Source organism: Parasteatoda tepidariorum, chromosome 7 (genome assembly GCF_982258835.1).
Source record: "Parasteatoda tepidariorum strain Cologne lab strain chromosome 7, Ptep-v5.0, whole genome shotgun sequence".
Classification (NCBI taxonomy): Eukaryota; Metazoa; Arthropoda; class Arachnida; order Araneae; family Theridiidae; genus Parasteatoda; species Parasteatoda tepidariorum.
In genome coordinates, this window is record NC_141761.1 from 63,308,792 (window position 1) to 63,332,937 (window position 24,146).

Here is a 24,146-nt window from a genome sequence, read left to right on the forward strand (position 1 = left end):
AAACATTTATGAAAGCTTACACCAGTTAATGCAAAAAGCGCTGTTCTTATTTCTGCAAGTTAAATTCATATTTTTTCAACAATTTACGCTAAAGTGTTTGTATTATCCCAAATTAAGTAAAATTAAAGAAATAGAATTTGTGAGAATTTTCAAAATTTCACTGAATTCTCCTATTAGATAAAGTGAACAAAATGTAAAGAACAAATAACCACTAAACACAAATAATTTAATGACATAGGTAATTTCATAATACAAACAATGAACATACATGAGATGTATCACAGATGGATAATAACAAATGCAGAAGAAAAAAATGTACAATGTGCAAAATAAAAAATGGACCACACTGAATAACTTTTTATCTAATGATTGGATTTTCACATTCTAGAACTGAATCAAAATGGTTTATGGGGTAATCTCAAATATTTTAAGTTACGAAATCAGACACAAACACGCACTTTCTGACTCTCAAAATATAGAGGATAGCCACATTCTGAGAAATATGGTCCCCATAGTTTGTTCAGGAGAGCACTCAAAAGTTTGGATCCCTTAATGTTAATTTTACCTTTTGCATATTTTACCATATCTCAAAAACTTTTTGAGGGAATTGAAAACTTTTTGCACGCAATTATAAAATTCTTTTATCTAAAGATAATTCTATGAAAAATATAACATTTGGTAAATATTTATTATTATAATATTTAATAATGGTCGAATAAACTTTGAATTGTAATGTATACATTTTTTTACACTATTACATAAAATATAATTTTACATGGCAAAATATAAAATTTGAGCAAAATCAGTCGAATAGCTATGAGAAATTTAATTTTACAAATACAACTTCTTTAAAATTCAATTTCTCAGAAACTATCAGACCGATTTTGGTCAATTTTGTATTTTGCCATGTAAAATTAAATTCTTTAAAATAATATAAAAAAAATTTATACCTTACAATTCAAAATTTTTTCATTTATTATTAAATAAAATAATAAATATTTATTAAAGCTCTTTTTTGTATGGAACTATATTTGGATAAACGAATTTTATAATTATGTGCTAAAATTTTTCAATCCACTTTTAAAATTCTCGAGATAAAGCAAAATACGGAAAATATAAAATTAACATTAAGAGATCCATACTTTTAACCGCTCCTCTGACCTAACTATTGGAACATTATTACCCAGATTTGGGGGTCAAAAATCCAAATCCGTTGAAAAAAAAAGTATGTTTATTCAGAGAAAGTACGTTATTGTGTCTGATTTTGCAACTTAAAATACTATCTGCACTAATTAACTAGCATGTTTAATATCTCACCCTCGAACCATTAAGATTGAGTTTTAGAACGTCAAGATCTCATCATTAGTTCAAGAGTTATTAAGAGTGGTCCAATTTTTATTTTGCACACTGTACATGAGAATTAAACGTTGCTGTCTTCTTCAAATGACAAAGGACATTTCCCATAATACCTCTGAAGTGCAGTACAAAATGATGAATCCTCATACTCAGGCCATGAGGAGAATTGGTTGAAAAGTTCTAAAATTTGTTTAGGGCTCAGATCCCCAAATTTGGTGAAGAAATGCATTCCTTCTTTAATGAGTCTAGGACCACAGGAGGGAATCCAGCCTCTGATAGAAATATGAATACGATAAGAAAAAGAAAAACAATAAAATATGTAAAATGAAAACAGTTATCAGTTTTAAAAACTTTAATCTCCATTTACGAGCATTCTAAGATTATGACAGGAAAAAAACTGAATGGCAGAAAAAACAACAACTAAAAAACAGTAAAAATATAAATTTCAGACAGATTTGTCTCCAATTTTTCATGTAAAAACTTTTACAGAAGAATTTTGCATTACATTAGCAGAAAATAATTTTTATTAGCCTGCATATATAAAAAAAAATTAAAACTTACTTTCAGTTAATTTAATTAATTAAAAGTTAAGTCTAAAGCAATTACAGCTTTAAAATGTGAGAAAGGTAATTTCTATTAATCAAAGTTAATTAAATCAAATTGCTAAAAAAATAAATAGTGATTTTCATACGCAGCAAATGAGCACAGTGCAAACAAAAATAAATAAATAAAACATACAATTGATTAACTCATTTTTATTATTCAAAAATTAAAATAACATAAAAAGCGCAAATATATATTGGAAAACTAAAATTATATTACAATGATTAATAACGCATATGAAGATTTAAATCGCAAAGTATTAAATTCCTGGATTAGTTTCTATGGATAATTCTTTTTAATAAGTAAAAATTTCAGCAGATATGTAGAAAAAATACCAGATGAAATGAAAAAAAATTCTGAATCAAATACTTATAAAATTATCATGTGTAATACTCATAAAATTATCATAACTCAATCAGAAAAAATTTTAATAGATTTATTTTAAATACAAATACATGTTAAATATAATTTCAATTTGTTTCAGTTAATGCAAAAGTACTCAAAGAACTCTCCCTAAGAGGCTGCAGCATGTGAGAACATTTCTCATTTATTTATTACAATAATAATGTAATTCCACATAGAAAAGTGCATAAAATTAAAATGGGAAAAACTTGGAATAAAATCAAAATAAAAACCTAAATAGTATATTATTAAAAAAGAAAGAAAATATCATTGTTTTAGTGCATTGTAATTCAATATATCTATAACAATAGGAAGAGATTGTGCTTATGTTCCTTTAATAACTTCAAAATTATTTGTGTTAGGAGTTTGAAATTTGGACCACGCCTGAAAAGAGGAATTGTATATAGTCCCTTATTCTAAAAACTGTTCAAAAATGTTTTATTGGCTTAGATATAGACATTCGATAGAGACATTTGAAAATTAAATTTTTCTTACATAGGGTAAACCAACCAGTAAAGGAACACTACCCAGTGAAGGAACATTTCATACAGATTGATTAAAAATAAGAATTTGAAAGTTTTCCTTTAGATTGATTGGTAACAATAGCTTACTGCCAAACAATAGGAAGTCATCTAGCAATGTTTTGGATTACCTGCTCAAATAGACTTCTCTGGAAAAAATTTTGAATTTGTTATTATCTCTGCAACACCTTGTTTCTTTGAAAAAATTATAAGGTTTGTATTTATATGTTTGAAGTAAAATTAATTTCATGTAATAGTTTCCTTTTTTTCACTGTGAAAAAGAGAATTCAAAATATAGTTATCGAAGTTATGTTTTATTTTTTTTAAGCATCATAGCATAATAAAGTACTGAGATAAGGGGGTGTTTATTCACTGGATCACCAAACAATGAAAAATCAGTGAAGGAACAAGTGTTCCTTTACTGTTTTTTTTTCTAAGTTAATGAAAATAAAAGATAAACTTTAATTTTCTTGTACCTCTAGAGATGTTCCGCATCAAAAGTATGTTAAAAATACGAAAAACAACTTCTAACCAGTGAGGGAGCAGGCATGTTCCTTTACTAGGCATAGATTTCCCAGTGAATGAACAGTATGTGTTAATATATTGACACTTTAATTTTCAATTCATGATTACAAAAAAAAGTTAACATTTTCCAAGTATTTATATGCTATAATTTCAAGAATAGGCTTGTTTTTAAATATTTGTATGGCTTATAAATTCATTAAGAGCATTAAAAAATATCCAAAATTAAGTGTTCCTTTACTGGTTGTTCCTTCACTGGTAAGAGCTGTTTCTTCACTTGGTCTTCTTATTACTTGTTATTTGAACCACCAAAACTTTAAAACAATATTATGTAAGTTCTCTACAATTTTTTTACATAATTTGCAATTAGTAACAAATATGTTGACACTGTCATTTAACTAAAATTACGAACTTTGAAATTAATATGATTTTTTAAAAGGCAAGCGAAGCTTAAGTGTTCCTTCACTGGTTAGTTTACCCTACTTAGCATTAGCCATTATTATAAATTAAACAGTAGATAATTGTGTTTTTTCAAATATTTAAAAGATAATTTCAGTAATATTTGATCAAAAACATTTATTCCACGTTCTCCAATAATTCAATATTTTACATTCATTAAGTGAGGTACGTATAAGCAAAATGAATGTAGAATGATGTCACGAAAATAATACCTTCAAAACTATCCCAAACCATGTTATTTTTTTCAAGTTACGCTTTTAAAAGGTATTTCTATCAAACTGAATAATTTAAATTCAACTGTTATTAAAATTAAAATAATAAGTTATGTACTTAAAAGCAAAAGTAATGAAAAAAGTTCATTTAGGAGCACTGAAAAATGACACTCATACCGTTATTGACACCAATGATACTATTGGTGTCATGGTAATATGTGCTGTTTTAATAGGTATAAGGAACTCAGTATAAGTGCTGTGGTAACTTATTTTTTACAACCCCCAAGTACCTAAAGAAGCTCCCCCAATTTTTCTTTGATCATGGTAAATTTCGTCTATCATTATTTTGTAATTTTGAAATGAACTTCATTAAAAACAATGTTTAAAATCACAAATAGTAAAATTTTATGATGCCTATATAAGCATATCACAATGGTACACCTTCATCAATAGGATAAATGGCAGGGATTGTAAAAACAGAGATGATATAATCAGGCAGAGTTTATGTCACAGTAGAGATAAATATACGATTTAAGATAAAATAAAATGACAGAAAATTAAATACTTCATGATTTCCAAATATTTGACAAACATAGTATAACAACAAGATCATTAACAGAGTTTTTCTGATGATGCAGAAACTCTTAAAAATCCAGGTCAATGCATGTAATACATTTCTGAATGATATCAAATGAAGAAAAATCGTACACATGGCCTTCTGTCTAGCAATGCTTTGTGATAGATGAAAGCTAGAGTTCTTAATGTAGCCTTGATGTTCTTCGAGATGATGTTTGGGTGTTCATTTAATTTGCCCTATGTAAAACAGTCCCCATAGCATACAATTTTGTAAATTTCCCTGATGTTAAAACAATCAAGAGGTTGCTTGAGGCTTTAGAAAGTAATTTTGCAGTTCAGAGAAAATTTAAGATAACTCGAAACTAATTTTTGGAAGGAAAAAAAAAAAAAAAAACAAAAACAGAAGCACAATCAAAGTACTTGTTTTGGAATTGAAATATTCATATTTAAGATTATAAGCACTTTTAACAATATTAATGATCATCTATGGAGGGAAACCTCTGTTGTTGCTGACGTATGCCTGTTGTAGGCAGAGGGGGTGTGATTGTTCTTGTTTTCCAGTGGCGCCATCTATGGCCAAGAATTTGACTTCTGCCACACCATACGTCGCACCCGCTTATAGGGCGGACCCATTAATACATCCACAGATCGTAATTTTGACCTGAATCAGAGAACGATCGATCTCCAATCCAGTACCCCCAGAGGTATTGATTTGTTATGGGAACATGGAGGACTTTTGCGACTCGACAGATTTAACTTGCATCAGTCACTTTACTACATGGGGAGTCTTCGGCCGTCGGGGTTCAAACTCACTAACTCTCGGATATGGGCCCAGCGCCCTACCGACCAGGCTTTTCCAACCTCAGGGAAAATCTCTAATTTGGCTTTAATGCAGTTTCTTAATTTTTTGACATGAGTTAGCCTTGAGTAATAACATTATACAAAATAATACTGAATATAGTTAATCTTTTTTTTTTTTTAATGGGATCAACATCTAAATACAAGTTTAGCTTTATCTAATAACGTATATCCACAGGGAAAGCGCAATAATAATAAAAACAATGGGCATATTTTAAATTTTATTGTGAATTTTATTAATTTAATTAATTTCAATTTTGTACATGATTTCTTAGTGTTGATTAATCCTTTTTTCCCCATATGAAGAATGGGCATTCAGCTAGTATTTAATATGACATTAACCACTGACTACTTTCATTCCAATAATAGAGACTTAATTTTAAAAGAAAAAAGGAAATTTTCAAGAGCAGTTTTAAAGTTTTTCTTTTATACTATTAAAAAGTGCAAATTAGGAAATAAAATTTTCATTATCTGATTATTTTTACGAAATCAGTTGTTTAAAATAATAAGCTAATAAATGTTGGCAGACAATTTCAGCCTATTCAGTGCATGCAAAAAATTTTTATTTGTATAAAATATATAAACAATAAAATATGAAAACCCCTCATGAATAACATATCATTAAAAGAAGTGACACATTAGATTTTAAGACTATAATTTAACTCATACTTTTTCAAAAGTATGGAAAATTACTACAATTAGTAGCTTCTTTGGAAATCATCATAAATAAAAAACAAAACGAATAGAATTTAAAAGAAACTACAGTAAAGATAGGTCTGCTCTGTAATTTTAAAAATAGTTTTTTTGCAACTTAGCAATTAAGACTAGAAGTTAGAAAATCTGCACAAATCCATAGTTGTTGGCAGTGGAAAAGCAAACAAATATTTGATACGTCAAAAACTATTTTCCAACTTTAATGACATTATAAATTTTCCTTCCAGCATTTCCTCAGCAGTTTAAAGTTAATTGAAATTTCTTATGCATGAAACCATCATAATAATATTAATTTAATCAGTAACATCAATATCTTTAAACATATAATATTAACCATAAAAAGATAAGATTGCAAGCAAATTTAAAATACTGTATAATAAATAATTACAAAGAGTTTTTATTCTGCCCATCTAATGTACTTACTCCAGTGTAGGAATAACTAAACCTGTCCGTTTGATGAGATGGTGACGAACAAAGAAATAAAAATCAGGCAATCTATTACCATTCACAATAAACGAAAATAAGTCAGGTCTAGGAGTAAGTTTCATTAAATAAAAGTTCCGCTCTTTCATTGCCTGAAAATTACAAAAATAGTTATTATAAATCAAGTCGTTTTACACAAAATTACTTTCACACTGCTCTTTATTTTACAAAAATAAAACATTGAAAAAAGCAATTAAAATATTAGAAAATATCAATATAAAATTTCCGATTTCTGATCGTCAACTAAGAAAGATTAAAAAATTATGACAGGTAATAACTTGGACAAAGTCTTAAAACAAATATTTTTATCCAGCATCCAAATTTAAATTTTTTTAAACGTTTTTTTAACTAAGCACATAGGTGTTTGAACACGGGTTAAAACACATATTTGTTGGTGTGTGTTATACCTTTTATTATCAATTATGATGTTTTAGCACATAGAGCTAAAATTACTCAAAAATGTTCCAAGGCACATTTTAATAATTTTCTTAATATGCGAAAAGGGTCACCGAATTTTCCAGATACAAATCTATCTAGGGCTAATATTGCCTGAACAGGAGATACACTTATTGCACAGGAGTTACATTGATAAGGTATACATGATGCTCCGGAAATCCTTAGTGACGAGTTGAAAACTATACTAGACATATATACACAGTAAACTACCACAATTATGATTAGAAAGCAGATGATAATAGTAATAACCTAGCCTATATACTATGTTTCCCAACTGTACATGGATTTTTCGCGCACTGAAAGCATGGAAGGTGTATTCCAAACTACAAAGATACAATTCAATAATTAAGAATCATTGTTATTGATAATAGTATGAGGATTTTTTGTTTCTCCTAAGCGATTTACTACCACTTTTCCACTAATTTTGTCTATGAATAAGAACTAATTTTTTCCCCATTTCAATTACTCTTGATTTTAAATTATTTATTTTTATAGAAACATATTTTAAAAGAATAACTAAAAAAAAGAAAAAGAAACATGTGGTAGCAGATAACTTTTGAAATATTAATTTAGTGATGTATTCCTCGAATGCTAAGATGTTAATGTTGCTCATTGAATTTATCTGATATAGTGAATAAAAAATAATTAAATATTAAGGTATGTGCAGTAAACTTTTTTTTCCGACCAAATAAAACTCTAAGCAAGCAAATATTACTGATGATGTCTTTAAAATATTTGAGAAATTGAATTATATAGTTAAATTTAAAACAATGTCTAACGCCTAACCAATAAGAATATTCCATTTCGTTTTTCGCTTATCCAACTAGGACGGTTTGGTTCTAATTCAACAGTGACTTTCAATGTTCTCCAAATTATCTATATGGCAAATTTCATAGCTTTTTGGTTTGATAGTTTAAGAGTCTACAAAGGACACACACACAGACAGATAGACATTTTTATATATATACAGATAAGAAACATTTAAAAACTTTTTAGAATTATTTGTGTCAAAACTCTTTATTTCATAACTAATCTTGAGTTAAATTACACATTTTATTTTAATTTAAAAAAGTGATGAATAAAGAAATAAGGTAAAATGAGTGACTGAATAAATGAAAGCAACTGCTTCAAATTAGAAAAGATAATTATTATAATTTTTTTTTTACCTTTTTCCTATGTGAAACAGCAGAATGAAGAATTTCAGGAGAGAACTAAATTAAAAGTAAATAAAAAAATTTTTTACTTTTAAAAATAACATTCGATTAATACTGCAACAATTTATTAAAATACATAATTCAAAACAGAAAAGGAAAAAACTAACTCTAAACAATATTTTCCACCACAAATAACAAATTAAATGTGATGTCCCTGAATGTTAAGTTTTACTATGATACTAAAAATTAAAATCACGCTTTAAGATAATGATTTAAATCCATAATTTAATATCCTGTTAATAAAATCAAGTCTCAAAGAACGTTGAAGATTCTTTTGTAATCAATGATAAAATGTTTAAAATAATTTCAGATGTAAATATACTGAAATATAAAATATTGAGCTTTAAAAAGTAATTATTCATTAGATTTTAAAGAAAGTTATAAATGATAAGAAAATAAACTAAACTGTTTATTATGTTACTGTTTATATGTATGTAACTGTCTATTATTAAATTAATAAACTGTTTATTAATAAAATTATGAAGGGCATGAAATTTCAGTTCTAAAGATACTAGTTGGACTAAAATTCTTGTTTGCCACTGTTCTACATTCATGAAAAACATGAACAATTTTTCAAATGTTAACAGAAATAGTGTGAGGAACTTTTTAGTGTCCCAAGCAGGGTTGGCAGGTTTTTGACATGTGACAGTTTTTGACAGTTTAAACCATGGTTTAAACCGTCACGTCAAAAACCTCACTGTCAAAAATGCCGAAAATGTCAAAAACCTATATACATATGTGAAATTTAATTAATACATAAAATTTAAATATTTTTTAAAGGATAGTGTTTCTAAATATGTTCTAGAAAAAATAAATTTAAAATTTTGAAGAAACACTTATATTTTGAATAGTAACCAAAATCTTGTACTTTTGAAAACTCACATCTTTTGTAATATTATGTATTCATTTTCATGTGTTATTAAAACTCACATCTTTTGTAATATTATGTATACATTTTCATGTGTTATTGAAAATCTGCAGTGATATTATTAAGAAATTTATTTATAGCCAAATTTAGTGTATAGTATAGATTACACTAAAAATTAGACATTTTTAAAGATAAACATTAGCAGTTTTGTACATTAGACATCTTCTTTTAAAGAAAAATCTTTTTAATATTCTTTTAAATCTTCTTAATAATCTTTTTAACATAAGACAATACAAATTTAAGTGCTTTCTGTTAAATACACAGAGTAGTTAGTGTCGATTTACAGTATATTCAGCCTATTCATTTACTATGCTGAAAATTTAGTTTATCCAAATACTTGTGAATTTCATTTTGCTGAATACGATATAGTTTTGTTGAATATCTAAATATTCAGCTGTTGAATAATTACTTCTTGCTTTCAAGATATGCATTATTTGTATTCTTAATACAAGTGGAGAGAAAAAAATTAAGAGGTAAAAATTGTTTTAAAATGATAAGTGTAATAATTACAAATAAATATAATAAACAATATGAATTATATTTATCATTATTCATAAATATAACTACTTTTAAATTCAAATTAACATGCTGGATAATAAAGATATTCGGTATAACATTAAAATTTTTTTTTTATACACTTGTATCTTATATCAAGTTTGTATTTATACAACATAACTTGTAAGTTCCTTATAAATATTAGTTATATGTTCTTTATATGTCAAAAATGCATAGTAATAAACTTTTAATTTTCTTAAGTATCAAAAAGAAAAACTTTTTTTTTTAAATATAAATATTTAAACAATTTTTGTGTAAAATTTTTCTGCACATGCATTTGAATATAAATTTCTGAGATTTTAAATCTGTTATTTTACCTTAATTTTAATTAAAAAATATTTTAAAACCTGCTGATTACCTATAGTATAATTAAATTTCAATATAATGCATGGCAACTGTTGGTAGTTTTGAAGTTTATATATTTTCTTGGCAAACTTCAGTTTTTGACATTTTTGATGGTTTAAACCGGTATTATACCCTTGTCATGTCAAAAACCACTTTTTGACGTCAAAAACCCAACCCTGGTCCCAAGCCATAAAAAAATGTAAAAGCTTAATTGAAACATATGTACGGCAATAATAATACTCCTGTTCTGCACTACAGTCCGGGACAGGCCAAGGCCGTCTCAATACCTTTTCGCCATTGTCCTCTATTTTCCAGCACTGATCACTTGGAGGTCTTTTTCAATGCTATCCAGCTACCAAATGGGCGGTCGGCCTCTCTTATGGGCTCCATCTGGTTTCAAAAGTCTTTATCTAGGTTGGTTCACTGTCATTCAATCTGTAGAAGTATCCTAACCATCTAACATGATTAGCTTTATCAACGTGGGCGATATCTGGCTGCTTAAAGAATTTCTTCTAAATTTCGAGATTGCAAAGGGTGTACCACCTGTTTTTTGTTGACCGCAGCAAAAACACTTCGCCTAATTTTTCTTTCAAACACCATCAATTTCTTCTTTTCTGATTTAGTGAGAGCTCAACACTTATTCTCATATGCTAATACTGGTCGTAAAAGGGTTTTATAGATATTTTTGTAATTTGATGAAGGCTTCAATTGGCTTTTTAATCCGAAGTAGCATTTATTCGCCATCGACAAATGGCTATTGAGCTCAGATTATTGATAAATTATACTGATTAACAATATTAAATCAATATTTTTAGAGACAATGGTTTTGCAGATTAAAAGTGGGTGCTTAAGCATTTTTTTCATTCTAAATAAAAATAAAAAAAGCTACCGCTTCATAACAAAACACTTTTACATGCTGTTTTATTGAGGTACAATAAATCTAAGTGCATTTTTAATTAGTGCACATAGTTGAAACTTGCTTCTAGCCTTAAATATTTGATCACCGATGGCGGGCAGGTGAGTGGAAATTTCACACTTTTTATTATGTGAATATTTATGAGAAAGTTAAGTTTTAAAAGTATCTTTATAAATGTATAATTGTACTTTTATTATATGTATATAATATTCACTGTTAGATATAAAAAAGTTAGTTGTACGAGGAGCTATCAAAAGCAATGTAATACAGATTTGTCAGTTTAAATACAGATGTTAACAGATTTGTCAGTTTAAATAATTATTAAATTAAAAGAAAAAAAACACACACAGAGGAACTTCTAAATGTAGTAGTATGTTTGTTGTTTATTAGGCTGAAACTCTGAATATTTTTTTTTACTAAATTATTTTTACTGATAATTATCAGATTACTCAATGAAAAATAATAAGAATTTTGTAAGAAATTATAATGGAAAAGAATAATAATTTTACAATCAAGTGCAAACCTTATATGATTCTTGTAATAATTCCAGTAATATGCCAAACAATAAAAAAGAGAATTGAGAGGGTCAACCTTTTGAGTACTCTCCTCGCAATTTAGAAAATTTGGTGAGCAGGAGCCATATTTTAAAATTTATTTTATTAAAGTAAACAATTTGCAAAAATAAAATGTTAATTTAGAGGAAATACATTTTTGTAACTGATAATGCAACTATTAAGTTGCATAATATAATTCTTAGGTAAAACCAAATTTTCATAGCTTGTATTCCAAAACAGTAAAAATAAAAACTAATGCATGAAAATTTTGCTACTAGATCAGAAGTTATTAAAGTTATTTTTCCAACTCATTGCAATAACATTTGAAAGAACGATATTATAATTCTAACTGAAATAAAATAAAATTCTTAATTAATATTTGATCAGGAAGAAATTTTTCCCCCCAAATATTTAAACTAAAAGTTTAACCTAGTATAAATATTTGGGATACATACTACGTAGTAATCAAGACTCTTAAAAAATTGTTCTTAATTACTACCTAAAAAATTAGATTTTATGCAAATAAATAGTTCTTAAGAGAATAAATTAATAATTACTTTTTCAAGGAATTGAATGTCAAAAAATACACGATAGAGTACAGTCACCCAACGATATCTAGCAAAATTGAGCTTTGGTTCAGCAAGCATATACTAAAAGAAAAAAATCCAATAAATCTAAAAATATAAACTATTCATACAGGGATTAAAATTATTTAAATTAATCTTATGAAAACTATGCAACTGAGTAATTTAATGAGATTGATTCTTTCATACACACCTATGTTTTTTTTTGTTAATTGTGAGAAAATGTCGCCTTACAATAAGATTGAAAAACTGCTGCTTGAAATAAGACTTTATTTTATTTTACATCCAAGTTTCTAAAAGGGTATAAAGATCCATAAAAACTGATTTTGACAATCAAAAATGGAAAAAAAAATCTTTGAAACTTAAGGTTTTACATGTTTAAAAAAAAAAAAAAACATTTGTTTAGGAACACTTACAGTAACACTTAAACTTGGTTCACTGCCAAGAGTTTTAAAAGAAAATTTAAATATGATTATTTAATTTTATTATAATATTCTTTAAGGGTTATTTCAATGAGATTATAGTAATTAAAAGAGAAAATTGATTATTAAATAGATTTGAAATATAGTTATTAACAGAATTTTATTTTTATTTTGAGTACGAAAAAAAGTTGGATTCTCAATTTCTTTATTTATGTAATAAATGTGATAATAAACAGTTATAAAAGAGATGACAATTTTATATTTTGTAAATTAATTTACAATACAAAAAGAAAAAACTGATCACTTTACAATACATACAATTTATATAAATATATTATTTTTAAAAAATTCTCGCATTTTGCACACATTGTTGGTTAATTCTTCAGTTTTGGTAAAATTAAATTCCTTGGTTGATTGAATGTAGGGTTTAGTGGCACAAAGTCCAAATGAGGACATGCTGTGCCTTGGTATTAGTTTACAAAGAACTAAAAATTAAAGCCAACATTGATGACAGACATAATCTTAATAAGGCAGAAGAAAATCCTACCGAGTCCCAAGAACAGAGTTGAAATTTGAGATACTGAAAGGACAATTTCCATTAATGATTTTAACATGATTTTTTTTTAAATTTCAATTTGCACTAAAGTTATGAACTGTAGATTGATTTCATGTTTGACTTGATGTCAAGAGTAACAAAAAATGGAAAAAAAATCTTAATATTTGTACAGCGAAACCTCCAGGAAAGACCACCTCCATTTATGACCACTTTTGGGAGGCACACGTTTTCTTCCACAGACTTTAAAACCATTTCCAGCGATCGGGCAAACAACTGCACTAAATGCAGAAAAGGTTAAATAAGAAAACACGAAAAATATTAAAAAAAAATAACAAAACAAATAAGTAGATTAAAATGAATTCAAAATATTGTGTGAAGTATTTAGAGAGCTCTTTTTGACGATACAACCTCAAGTTTAAGTGTGGAAAGTTATTTTAGAAAAAATTATGCATCTCTTCTCCGCGTTTAAAGCTAACTAATTTTTATGATATAAACTTAAATGCTAACTTAAACAAAAAAACATAATTGTTTATTTATTTAAAATGGCTTTATGATTCATAATTGGTAAATTTGTTGTTACATATAATTATATCAGTTGGGATCATTTTTATAGTCGCTAAATTTTATTCATAGGTCCGTCTTTTCATGACGTCAACAGAAGTGACATTTTTGCATTAAGAAAATGACACTGACTAAAAATAAAATCGTTTGTGAAAAATCATGTACCAGCGATAACAATATTGAAGTCAACCTCTAAGAATGAACAACCTCCACCAATGACCAACTCCGTTGTTCCCAAGAGGTTTCACTGTATCTAAATTTTTTAAAATATAAAAAAACTCAAGAATAATTTTCAACAACAAACAACAAGAACAATTTTCAATTTGAATTGCTATATGATACAAGACTATCGTTACACACTATTCAAAAATAATTCTCATTTATTGTCTTTCATTGTATTGCACATTCTATACTTCTAAGCTTACATATTTTCTTTTCCAAGTATAGTTGCTTTCTTTTAAGCCCAGGAAACAGTTCATTTTGTCACAATTAATAAATTAACAAAATGTTCTAGCATAAAATTTTAATAATTATGTATTTTATAAATAAAATGATCTATTTCGTTGTTGTTGAAATATATTGACTTTTAAGAGAGGAAAAAAACAAATGAAGAGCAATTAAGGGGGCTGGTGAGCAGAGGAAGAAGGAGATGTAAGATCCTAGTTATTCAAAAAAATATTTCAAGATGGCATATTAGTTGCAATGCATAATACAAGAGTTCAATATTTACTTGAACTGAACCCAAAAACATAAGGAAAAAAGGGGGACATTCCTTTCTCATATCAACTACTTTAATAAGCTGTACAATTAAAATATTCAAATTAAGTATAAGAAAATGTATTTAAAATTAATAAAAAAATCTTATTATCCGCTCTCAATTTAAAATAAAAACAAAGGAGAAAAAATATATTACCAAGTATTCATTTTCAGGAATAATTAGAAAGAATTCACATCTTCCAAGTGAGAAAAGTGATCCTTTATTGGGAAGTACAGCAAGCAAATATCGAAGGAATTTGATGCATCGTTTACCATAAATTATAGAGAAGAACCTGAATGATATCCCTAAATAAAAAAAAGATACCTTAGAAAAGTTTAAAACAAATTTATTAACATTTAAATAGCAATTAGAACAGCATAAAAACTTTCTGAATGAAATTTTCATAATCGAAGTAAAATTACTAGATAAATAAATAAAAAAAATCAAAACTTGCATTACAAAAAAAAAAAAAAAAAAAAAAAAACAAATACTGATTAGCAATCTAACATTTTGTCTACAAAAAGTTGATAAACAATGGGAATTTTTAATTCGAGTGCAAAATTTTATTATTTTAAGATAAAATTTCAATTGACAGCTTGAAATTAAAAATGTTCAATTAATAACACATAAATATTCCATTTTTGTTTTGCAATTTTACTTAAAAAAAAATTATTTCAACACTGTTAAAAAAGTAGTTGAAATGCATTCGATAATAAAAAAAATAGTTGTCAAATTAAGCAATTTTTTTTAACCTTGAGATCCAATCATGAAAAAATTAATGTTTATAAATAAATGTTAAAGACATATTTAGGAGACTTAAATCTTCTAATCATGAAGTATTTGAAAAAAACAAAAACATATCAGGAATTGACTTTTTTTTATATCTTTAGATAAAAAAGTTTTTGTACTGTACAATATCTTTTTTTATCACAAAATATTCCTTTACAAGGAATAGAAGAATGTTTTAGTCCAGTCAGGACAAGGTTCTAATCAGAAAAACTATTCTTTACTAATGCATGGTAAAAATACAGTTTTATGCATAACCATTGGGAAAAAGGTAAAAACTTGAAAATACTATTAGCCTCAGTTCATTTGCAGGTCGGTAGTGGTTTATTATTTGTAACTGATAGATTTATAAAACAATTTTTACATTAAGTTTAATATTAGGTATTACTGATAAAAAATGGTTTTGTCTCTGAAGCCTGCATAGCTTGGAATCAGAGATTTCACAGATTTTCGAAATTTTTTTTTTCTGAATGTTATAATAAATGTCAAAAATATATTGAAAAGGAAAAACAAATAACAGCATTCAATAAAATTTAAAATTCATTAATAAATTATTTAAATTATCCGCAAATTAAACATTTTTCATACATAAAATTTACTGCAGTATTGTTTTAAATGTACTAATATTATTTCAAGATTATAAATGTTAGTAGTTATTTTCAAGATCATTTATTTTATTTATTTTTGCAGTTTGTAAGAAGTCATGCCTTCTTGCACCAAATACAAAATAAAACTGAACTTTTGGTGGTATTTTTACCAAAAGCAGGAATGATCACTAAGAAAAATTATTCACTGGTCCAAAAGACCAGAAACTAAAACATTTTTCTATTTTCTACACAGTTTTACTGGTTTGTTAAGTTTTTTAAAAAAATGTGTCTTTATTATATTTAAAAAAATACTTGAAAAGAAATTAAACAAAATAACTTTGACAAACAGAATTAAAAAACACAATATTTAAATTTTTGCTAGCTGATTTAAAAATCCAAATGTAGCTTTATATGAACCTAAAAGTTTAACATTATTTCCAAATAAAAGGATAAAATGCTACAAATTTACCAAAATATTACACATTAACATAAAATTACAAAGTGAAATTATAAGAAAAATTATACAGAATGTGCAATATTCATATTTATGACAAAATATGCTATTTTGTGAGAAAACCCAGACTGAAATGCTGGTTACTCTAGTTTCCCGGTTCATAAAGATAGTTGGGCTCTTAATTTACATTAATCAGAACATCACACAATGCAAATTTTATGAAAAAAATTAAATGAACAATTTAACAGTGAAGTTATCAAAGTAATTATAAGACATAAATAGAAACCTCCTTCCCAAGCACATTCAGGAATATCAGAAAAGAAACTATCTAAAGAACTTGACTCATTTGTAGACAATCTTGCTTCTAGTGATGGTAAAAACATCATATCATCAGAAACAATATCCAAATTTGAATATTTCAATGAAAGTTCCTACAATAAGATACAAAAATTTAGTAACAAATAAATTGTGATAGATAAGTTACAGAACATGTTTTAAAACAGTGGGATTTTTTGGCAAGTCTTTTTTTTGGCAAGATTTTTTGCAAGTTGAGGCTCTACTTTTTTATTGTGAATTAATTTTTTATCCTTAATGAGCAATGTTAAGAATTTAACTAAGCACAATTATAGAGTGAATGTATCGTTTTGTTTAGATTGTATCATTATAATTTTGGCAATAAAAACTACGAATGTCATAAATATTTAAGCAGAAATTTGAAATATAAAAACATAGGTTAAATAAAAGCAAATTAGCAAAAGATATTTTGAAAATATCTATTGTATCATCACAGTTTAGATCACTTTTTATCAAAATAAAAAGTTAATAACTGGTTTTAGAACCATTTACAATTTAAATGCCAAGTGCCGTGAAACAAATGAAAGAAAATCTAACATGAATAGAAACACTTTATTTCATAAAAATTAAGTTCTGCAAAGCAAATTTGTGAAATAAATTTTTTTATGTGTCCACTGAATTAATACAATTCAGGCTGCAACTTGCAACACATAAAGTTATTTTTCATTGCTATTTTTAGGAATATTATAATGTTGACGCAAAATGCAATATATAGTTTTAAATACCGACATAAGAACTTAGGTTTGGTGACTTAAATCCATGAAATAATTTTTTTAATTGTCCTTTGTTCTATCAAAGTTCAGGCCATTTTTTTTACATAAATAAAAAATAATTACCAGTTTTAAAAAAATTCAGTGCAATGGTATGAGAAGAAACAATTTGCCTCATAAAAATAAAATTTGTAAAATAAAAAGATAATGAAGGAAAGTAACCTAATGTTTTCCCAAATTTCATACTTTGACTTTAAAATGCCAGACATTGCATGCAGAGCAAGCATTTCATACATTACCCGTAACATATGTGCTTTTAGTAATTAGTTATTGAAAATAATTTTTTTTTAACAAGAGATTTTGATATTAAAAAACAAAAATTTTATAATACAAAAATTTTATAATACATGAGTTGATAACAACTTACTTTTAGTACAGGCAAAAACTCTTCTTGCTTTTCAAAAACTCTCAAATAAGCAACTCCATTATTCAAAATGGCTTTTGTAAGAGTTCCAGGTCCTATAACAAATATCTTAAAAGAAATTTAGAAATTCAGCAGGGTATTAAAAACATTCTAGCAAAATATAAATAAAGCAAACATCTGATTATTAGCAGGTAGATAATCTGATCTGTCCTTTATTTGCCATTGAGTTTCTAAGACAAAATCTCCTCCCTATCCAAATCACTTCTGTACCTTTTTTTTTCTAAATACTATTAGCATTGTGATAATGGTGTTTCACAATATTTTGTTTATGTAAGATTTTTATAATACTTCCTTCACTTTAGATTCTAGTACATTGCCAATTAGAGATCCAGTCCAATAATGCACATAAAAAAAGTAACACATGAAAAATATGCTGGAAGCATTTTTTAACAATATAGCAAATTATGAACATAACAGTGGTTGTTGAACCACCCACTTTGGCTCATAATCAGCAGTTTACTGTAGAAACAGAAAAACTAGAGATTAACAACAACAGAAAAACTAGAGATAACTTTGGCTCATAATCAGCAGTTTACTGTAGAAACAGAAAAACTAGAGATTAACAAGGTCATTCTTTAAGTTAAAAATAAATGTGTTACAGAAAATATAATAGACAAAGCAATGCACTATTCTGAATATAAAAAGCAAAGATGCCATTAAACCAAATTCTAAGTACTTAGCTACACATATCTTAAGAGCAAAAGAAAAAAAAACAATGAAACAAGCATTCTCAAAATCAATTCAAAATTTACTAAATGGTATTATAAAACAGAATCTGCGAGCAATAAACTAGATTTGCATCATAAAAAAAAACACTAATAAACATTTTACACAAATTTTAAAAATTCCAAAAATTTAAAATTCATTCCCTTTTTAAAAATAACAAATATATTTCTCAACTATAAAATTCCTGGTAAATCACGAGTTTCGTAAAAAAATCAAGAGAGTTCCGAGTTACCATAACTAATTTATCTTCATGTTATCAACAGTACACTTTTCAATAATTTTACTTAATTTTAGACAGTTTATTCTTTTCTAAATTATTGTTCCTCTAAAGTTTTCAATATTTCGAACAAAATAAAGCAAAAATAAAAAGAATAAATAAATAAAATCTTACTATATTTAAACAAACAGTCAAAATCAGTACTGACATTCAAGCGACAGCTCCTTTTTTTACTGATTAATAATTAATTTTGTTGGCTTGATAACCTGATTAAAACTTCTAATGTAATGTAAAATTGATTCAATGAAATGTAATATCGGTAGAAAATTCTAATCTTAATCTCAATCATAAAAATTCTTAGAAAAATGAGCTTGTTCCAATATTTTCTCATTAATGCTACAAAAACAAAGAAATAAACTGGCTTTAAAAGACTTTGTTCAGTTTTAGGAGGTTTATTATTGTTCATCCTTGGTAAACTACCCACAATGACACTCTTATGGCGGAGGTTTGTTCTCCGTCAGCAGCCGCCAATATTCGTATAGTGGAAAATAATTTTATACAGTCTCCAGGAAAGAATATACAAATTGTTCATTAAAATTTAGATTTTATTAAGCATAATTGGTGATATAGAGAATGGCCATTTCTTCATCCAAAAAAAAAAAAAAAAAAGAAATCCCTCAAAGGGATGAAATCAGAATACCCTCTTATTGAGAGATCATACAGCCAGAATATCATTTCTGACGGTTGGAAATTGAGACTGGGGAGGCCCGTAAGGGCACTCCTAGTCTCCATAAATTTGAAATTAAAAGTGAATATATTTATTCCTAACGGACAGAGAAAGTATGGGTAGGAGATCCAAAATTGGCGAATTATTAAAATATAACATAGCCAAAACAAAGCCAACCAGCATATCAATATTGGGATTGAAAGAATAGCTTGGCGATCACGAGTTGCCAACAAATTTATGAGAATTACTACAACCATGCAACCGAAACATTTAGCGGTTAGAAATTTAGAATAAAAAGTGATAAATAGATTTTGTTTTCGATTAGAGGCGATAGTGAATTAATAAGTCTGCATTAGTAATGAAATAAAAAGTATCCGTTACATTGATCTTCGCAAAAGAAAAATAAATATTTTCTTCTCATAATAAAAGATTATGTCTTTGATTTATTTTAAATATAATTCTATTAATAAAAAAAAACTTAAGTAATGAAAGATATTTCAAAAGGATAGGAAATAAATATGTAATGCCAATTGTGGCATCACAACTCCTTTAAATAAAGTTATCACTATGAAATAATTCACACTTCAATTCCTATTCAAAGTCAATTTCTAATTTAAAATGATAAATACTTTTACTACACGTTTGAAATTGCAAAATTTCTATTCCTTCCAATAAATGCCATTAATACCGATTGTCTCAACTGATCTTTAATTGTCTTACCTGAGTTTATTTTTATAAAGAAGTTGGGTACTTTGAAAATCTTGCAGAAACATATAATTATGTATATTTGTAATTTCTGTTACAGACAAAAAGTAGATTTTCAATCTGTCACAAAATTTATTAATTTAACAGTTTCTAGAGATCCATAGCTTTTGTGGCGAATGAGAAAAAAATTAAAAATGGAAACTTATTTCTTAAAACTAATATTATAATAAAATTGATTGTAGTATTATGTTAGTAACATATCCCAGCATAATCTAATATACAGTACAGAACGGAAACCGGTACAAAATTCGATAAATTTTCCCGCCATTTTAAAAAAAATTATATTTTTTTTAACTCATAAGATTTTAGGATTTTTCTTTCTTTTTCGAAAGATGTTTACCTTACCACCATTTTGGAAATAATCATTAGTGTATTACTTAATCGTTTTTTCTTTTGTTTAAGATTATTTCCCCAATTTTTTTTTTTCAGTTGGATTTAACAATAAAAAAAAAAACGGCTTTTTGTAGCGATTCAGAAAACTGGAAAAATCAGTTATCCGGAACAGCGATGGTCCCGATCGTTCCCTACTGTACTATAAGTAATAATGGAGATGGAATAAATCTCTTTTAGTGATGAATAATCTACTGCCTTGAGAAAAATGTCCGTGTATGGTCGATGTGACATAAATCTTTCGACAAAAATTAATATAAAAAAACTACATAGCTAGCAAAGCAAATGAAGCTTAATAAGTGCTTTTTTAAATTAAATTTAAATAACATCCAAATCATAACATTAAAATTCCAAAAGAGATAAGTACCTACTAATTAAAGGTGGTATACTTTTAATATTCCTAAATTTAAATTATTATCAATTAATGTAAAATCTGAATTTGTTGAGGCCCACGAAAGGCAAGCAAATTTACTTAATGACTCTTTTTCAAAAAAGTTTGGGTATCATTCTGGTTACCTTAACACATTCACTTCTAAAGCTACTAATTGAAGTTAAAAATTAGCAGACTAAAAAAAATATTTTATTTTTAGATATTCAAAAAATTAAAAAAAAAGGGAAAAAAAAATAAATAAAAAAATAAAATAAAAATAATTGTTTTTTAAAGGAAACAGATTTCATATACTATAGAATCTACAAACTTATATAAATACGAGACAAAAATTATTTACCACATGATTAAAATTTTTACCTGGATTTGCTTCTAAAATGTATCCTTTCATCCAATCTCGACACAAATATGATGCTACACATTCTAGAATTAAAATGCAATGCAATAATTAAATTATAATTATCATATAAATAACACAATGAAGGTTCCAAGAAAACATTTTAAATTAAAATTATTTAAATGATTTGATGAATTTGCTACGTATACATCTTGCTGGCACAGATGATAAAAGTTGCCAAATAAAATAAAAAAACAGTAAATTTCACTGTTTTTGTTTTTCAATTCTTTTTATCTCATATTTAAATATAAAAAAATTGAAATACATAAAATAGTTGAACTCACTTGTGCCAGGAAAATAGATAAGCACCAAGATTACTTGCCAAAAAAAAATAAAAAATTATTGCACATGTAATATATTTATTAAATGCAAAAAATTCATTTATTTTGGTCAAAGTTTATTTTAATCAAACTTTATCCTAACCTCCATCTATATTACACTCATTAAATGTAGAAAGAGTTGAGTTAAATGATAGTGGGGCTGGAATTCGCCATAATGCGACAAAAATAAATAACGTTACCTTACCTGATCATTTGTTTGAATCTAGTTGCCCTTAAGTCATTAATAACATAGAATTTTGCTATAATAGTACATAATGCCTATTATTTTGGTACTTCTTCTTTAGCATGATGATACATAAAACAAGCCCGCAATTGCTATGTTTGGCCATTATATCACATTATATAATCAATGCATCAGATAGTTATTCATTTGACCCCTATATTTTATTAAATTAACACAAATAAAATAAAAGATTATATAAATATAATTATGAAGCTAAAAAGTAAAATTGGTTTTACTACAAATTATAATTAATTTCTAACCCTATTTATTTCATTATTCAAAGTTGTCATCAAATAACAATCAGTGGTGCCCTGGACCGGTATCTGATGTAAAGAGATTTTGATTTGATTTCTAACTTTTGGGTTAGACGTTTTGTTTTTCATGTTTGCCACAAAATAGCATAAATTTTACACAATCTGCATATTTTTTTAATGTAACTTTCCTTCAATAACTTTTATCTTAATGTTTAATATTACCTAGGTATGATAAATATATTGACATCTTTAAATTAGTTTATGTTTATTAACAAAGTAATATTATTTTAATTTAATGAAAAATGCAATTGCAGTTTTTTTATTGGTTTACACAATTTAAATTAGCGTTTATGTTTATTAACAAAGTAATATTATTTTAATTTAATGAAAAATGCAATTGCAGTTTTTTTATTGGTTTACACAATTTAAATTAGCAATAAAGTTGATAAATGAAAGAAATGTATATAAAGTAGCAATATCTTTTAGTTAATGGTCTTCTTTTGAACCTCTAATTAATTTTTCGTAATTTCAATTCTATTTAGTGTAGGGACTTTTATCTGTTACGCAGTTAGAGAAGTATTGTATTTTCAATATCCTCATATTAATTCAACAATTTAATAAGACAGGTTGCTGTTAAACAAAAATACTTAGTATGGTACACTAAAAAGGAAATAAATATCCTATAAAGAGAAAATGAACTTCATCAGTGAGAAGTGTATCTAGATCCCTAACTTATAAGGCAATGATGAAATAAACAGCAATGTGTGTAATTTCAGATTGAGGAATTTAGTGAATTGTCATTAACTTTTAGCCAGGGTTTTAAAACTTATGGCCTGTAAGTCAAAACACTCATTGAGATAAAAAAATTTAGAAATGAATACAAGAATTAAAACCAAGAATAAAGATATTTTCTTTGTAGCAACGAATTTAAAATTATTACCAGCATCTTTCGTATTTTTGATGTACAGATAATCATTTCTTTTAGCCCGAGAAACTGATTTTTTATCAATCAGTTCCTTCTGAAGACGAGTGGATTCAGTGGTGAGTTTTTTTCTTTTTATAGAACGATGACAGAAAGTCCGGCAGGTGAATTTAGCAAAGCGCAAATATGTAAGTACAAATTGGGGTAGATTTTGGAAGAGCATAATCAATATTTATGAACTTTACAATAATTTCTAAACTACGAGAAAATAAAAGTAAACATAACAGTCAATTCTCGATTTAATTTGGGTTTTAAATTAAACATTATTATGAAATTGAAATTTAAAGTCGTAAATAAACCAGAGATTTAGGATTTCATTATATGAATCAGCAAAGTTAGAATGAATAATCAGAAAAGCAAAGTTTTGTTTATTATTTTTGTATATTAGCTAGTAATATCATATTATAAGTAGTATTGGAGCTCTGCGTTTCGCTTATAGCTTGCACACTTTCTAACCTCTATCATTGAGCGTTCTCACTGCAAGTGAGAAATTCGCGAATGTGAATGAGAGCGTGAAAGAGAACTTGCATTTCTAAAAAATATTGGAAACGAAATGAAGGAGAAGAGAATTGGCGATCGAAATGGGCTGCAGGTAGCGCAGAGCAGAGCTCTCTACCTATGGCAACATTTCACATGCTCTCCCCATTAGCGTGCAGAAAGTCATAGAGGAAGGAAGGAAGTTAGTTTCTCTTTTGATTTTCATATAGATTAAAATCTTTTAAGTTTCAAAACTATATGGAACTTCAAGTGTTGCGAACGAATTTATTTTAGATTTTGTAAATCAAAAAATGAAACATTTCTTTTCTA

General features: G+C 26.7%; 1 protein-coding gene across 1 annotated transcript; it reads right to left on the reverse strand.

Moving 5' to 3' along the window:
- Window positions 1-205: 205 nt before the first annotated feature.
- On the reverse strand, window positions 206-23,738 carry mtTFB2 (mitochondrial transcription factor B2). The gene is made up of 9 exons (XM_016073922.4): window positions 23,298-23,738; window positions 21,503-21,565; window positions 17,873-17,964; window positions 16,668-16,812; window positions 14,711-14,859; window positions 12,232-12,324; window positions 8,329-8,373; window positions 6,647-6,798; window positions 206-1,628 (listed from the first exon to the last, which is right to left on the reverse strand). The coding sequence occupies exons 1-9, from the start codon at window positions 23,500-23,502 to the stop codon at window positions 1,421-1,423; spliced, it is 1,152 nt and encodes a 383-aa protein (XP_015929408.2). The 5' UTR covers window positions 23,503-23,738; the 3' UTR covers window positions 206-1,420.
- Window positions 23,739-24,146: the final 408 nt, after the last annotated feature.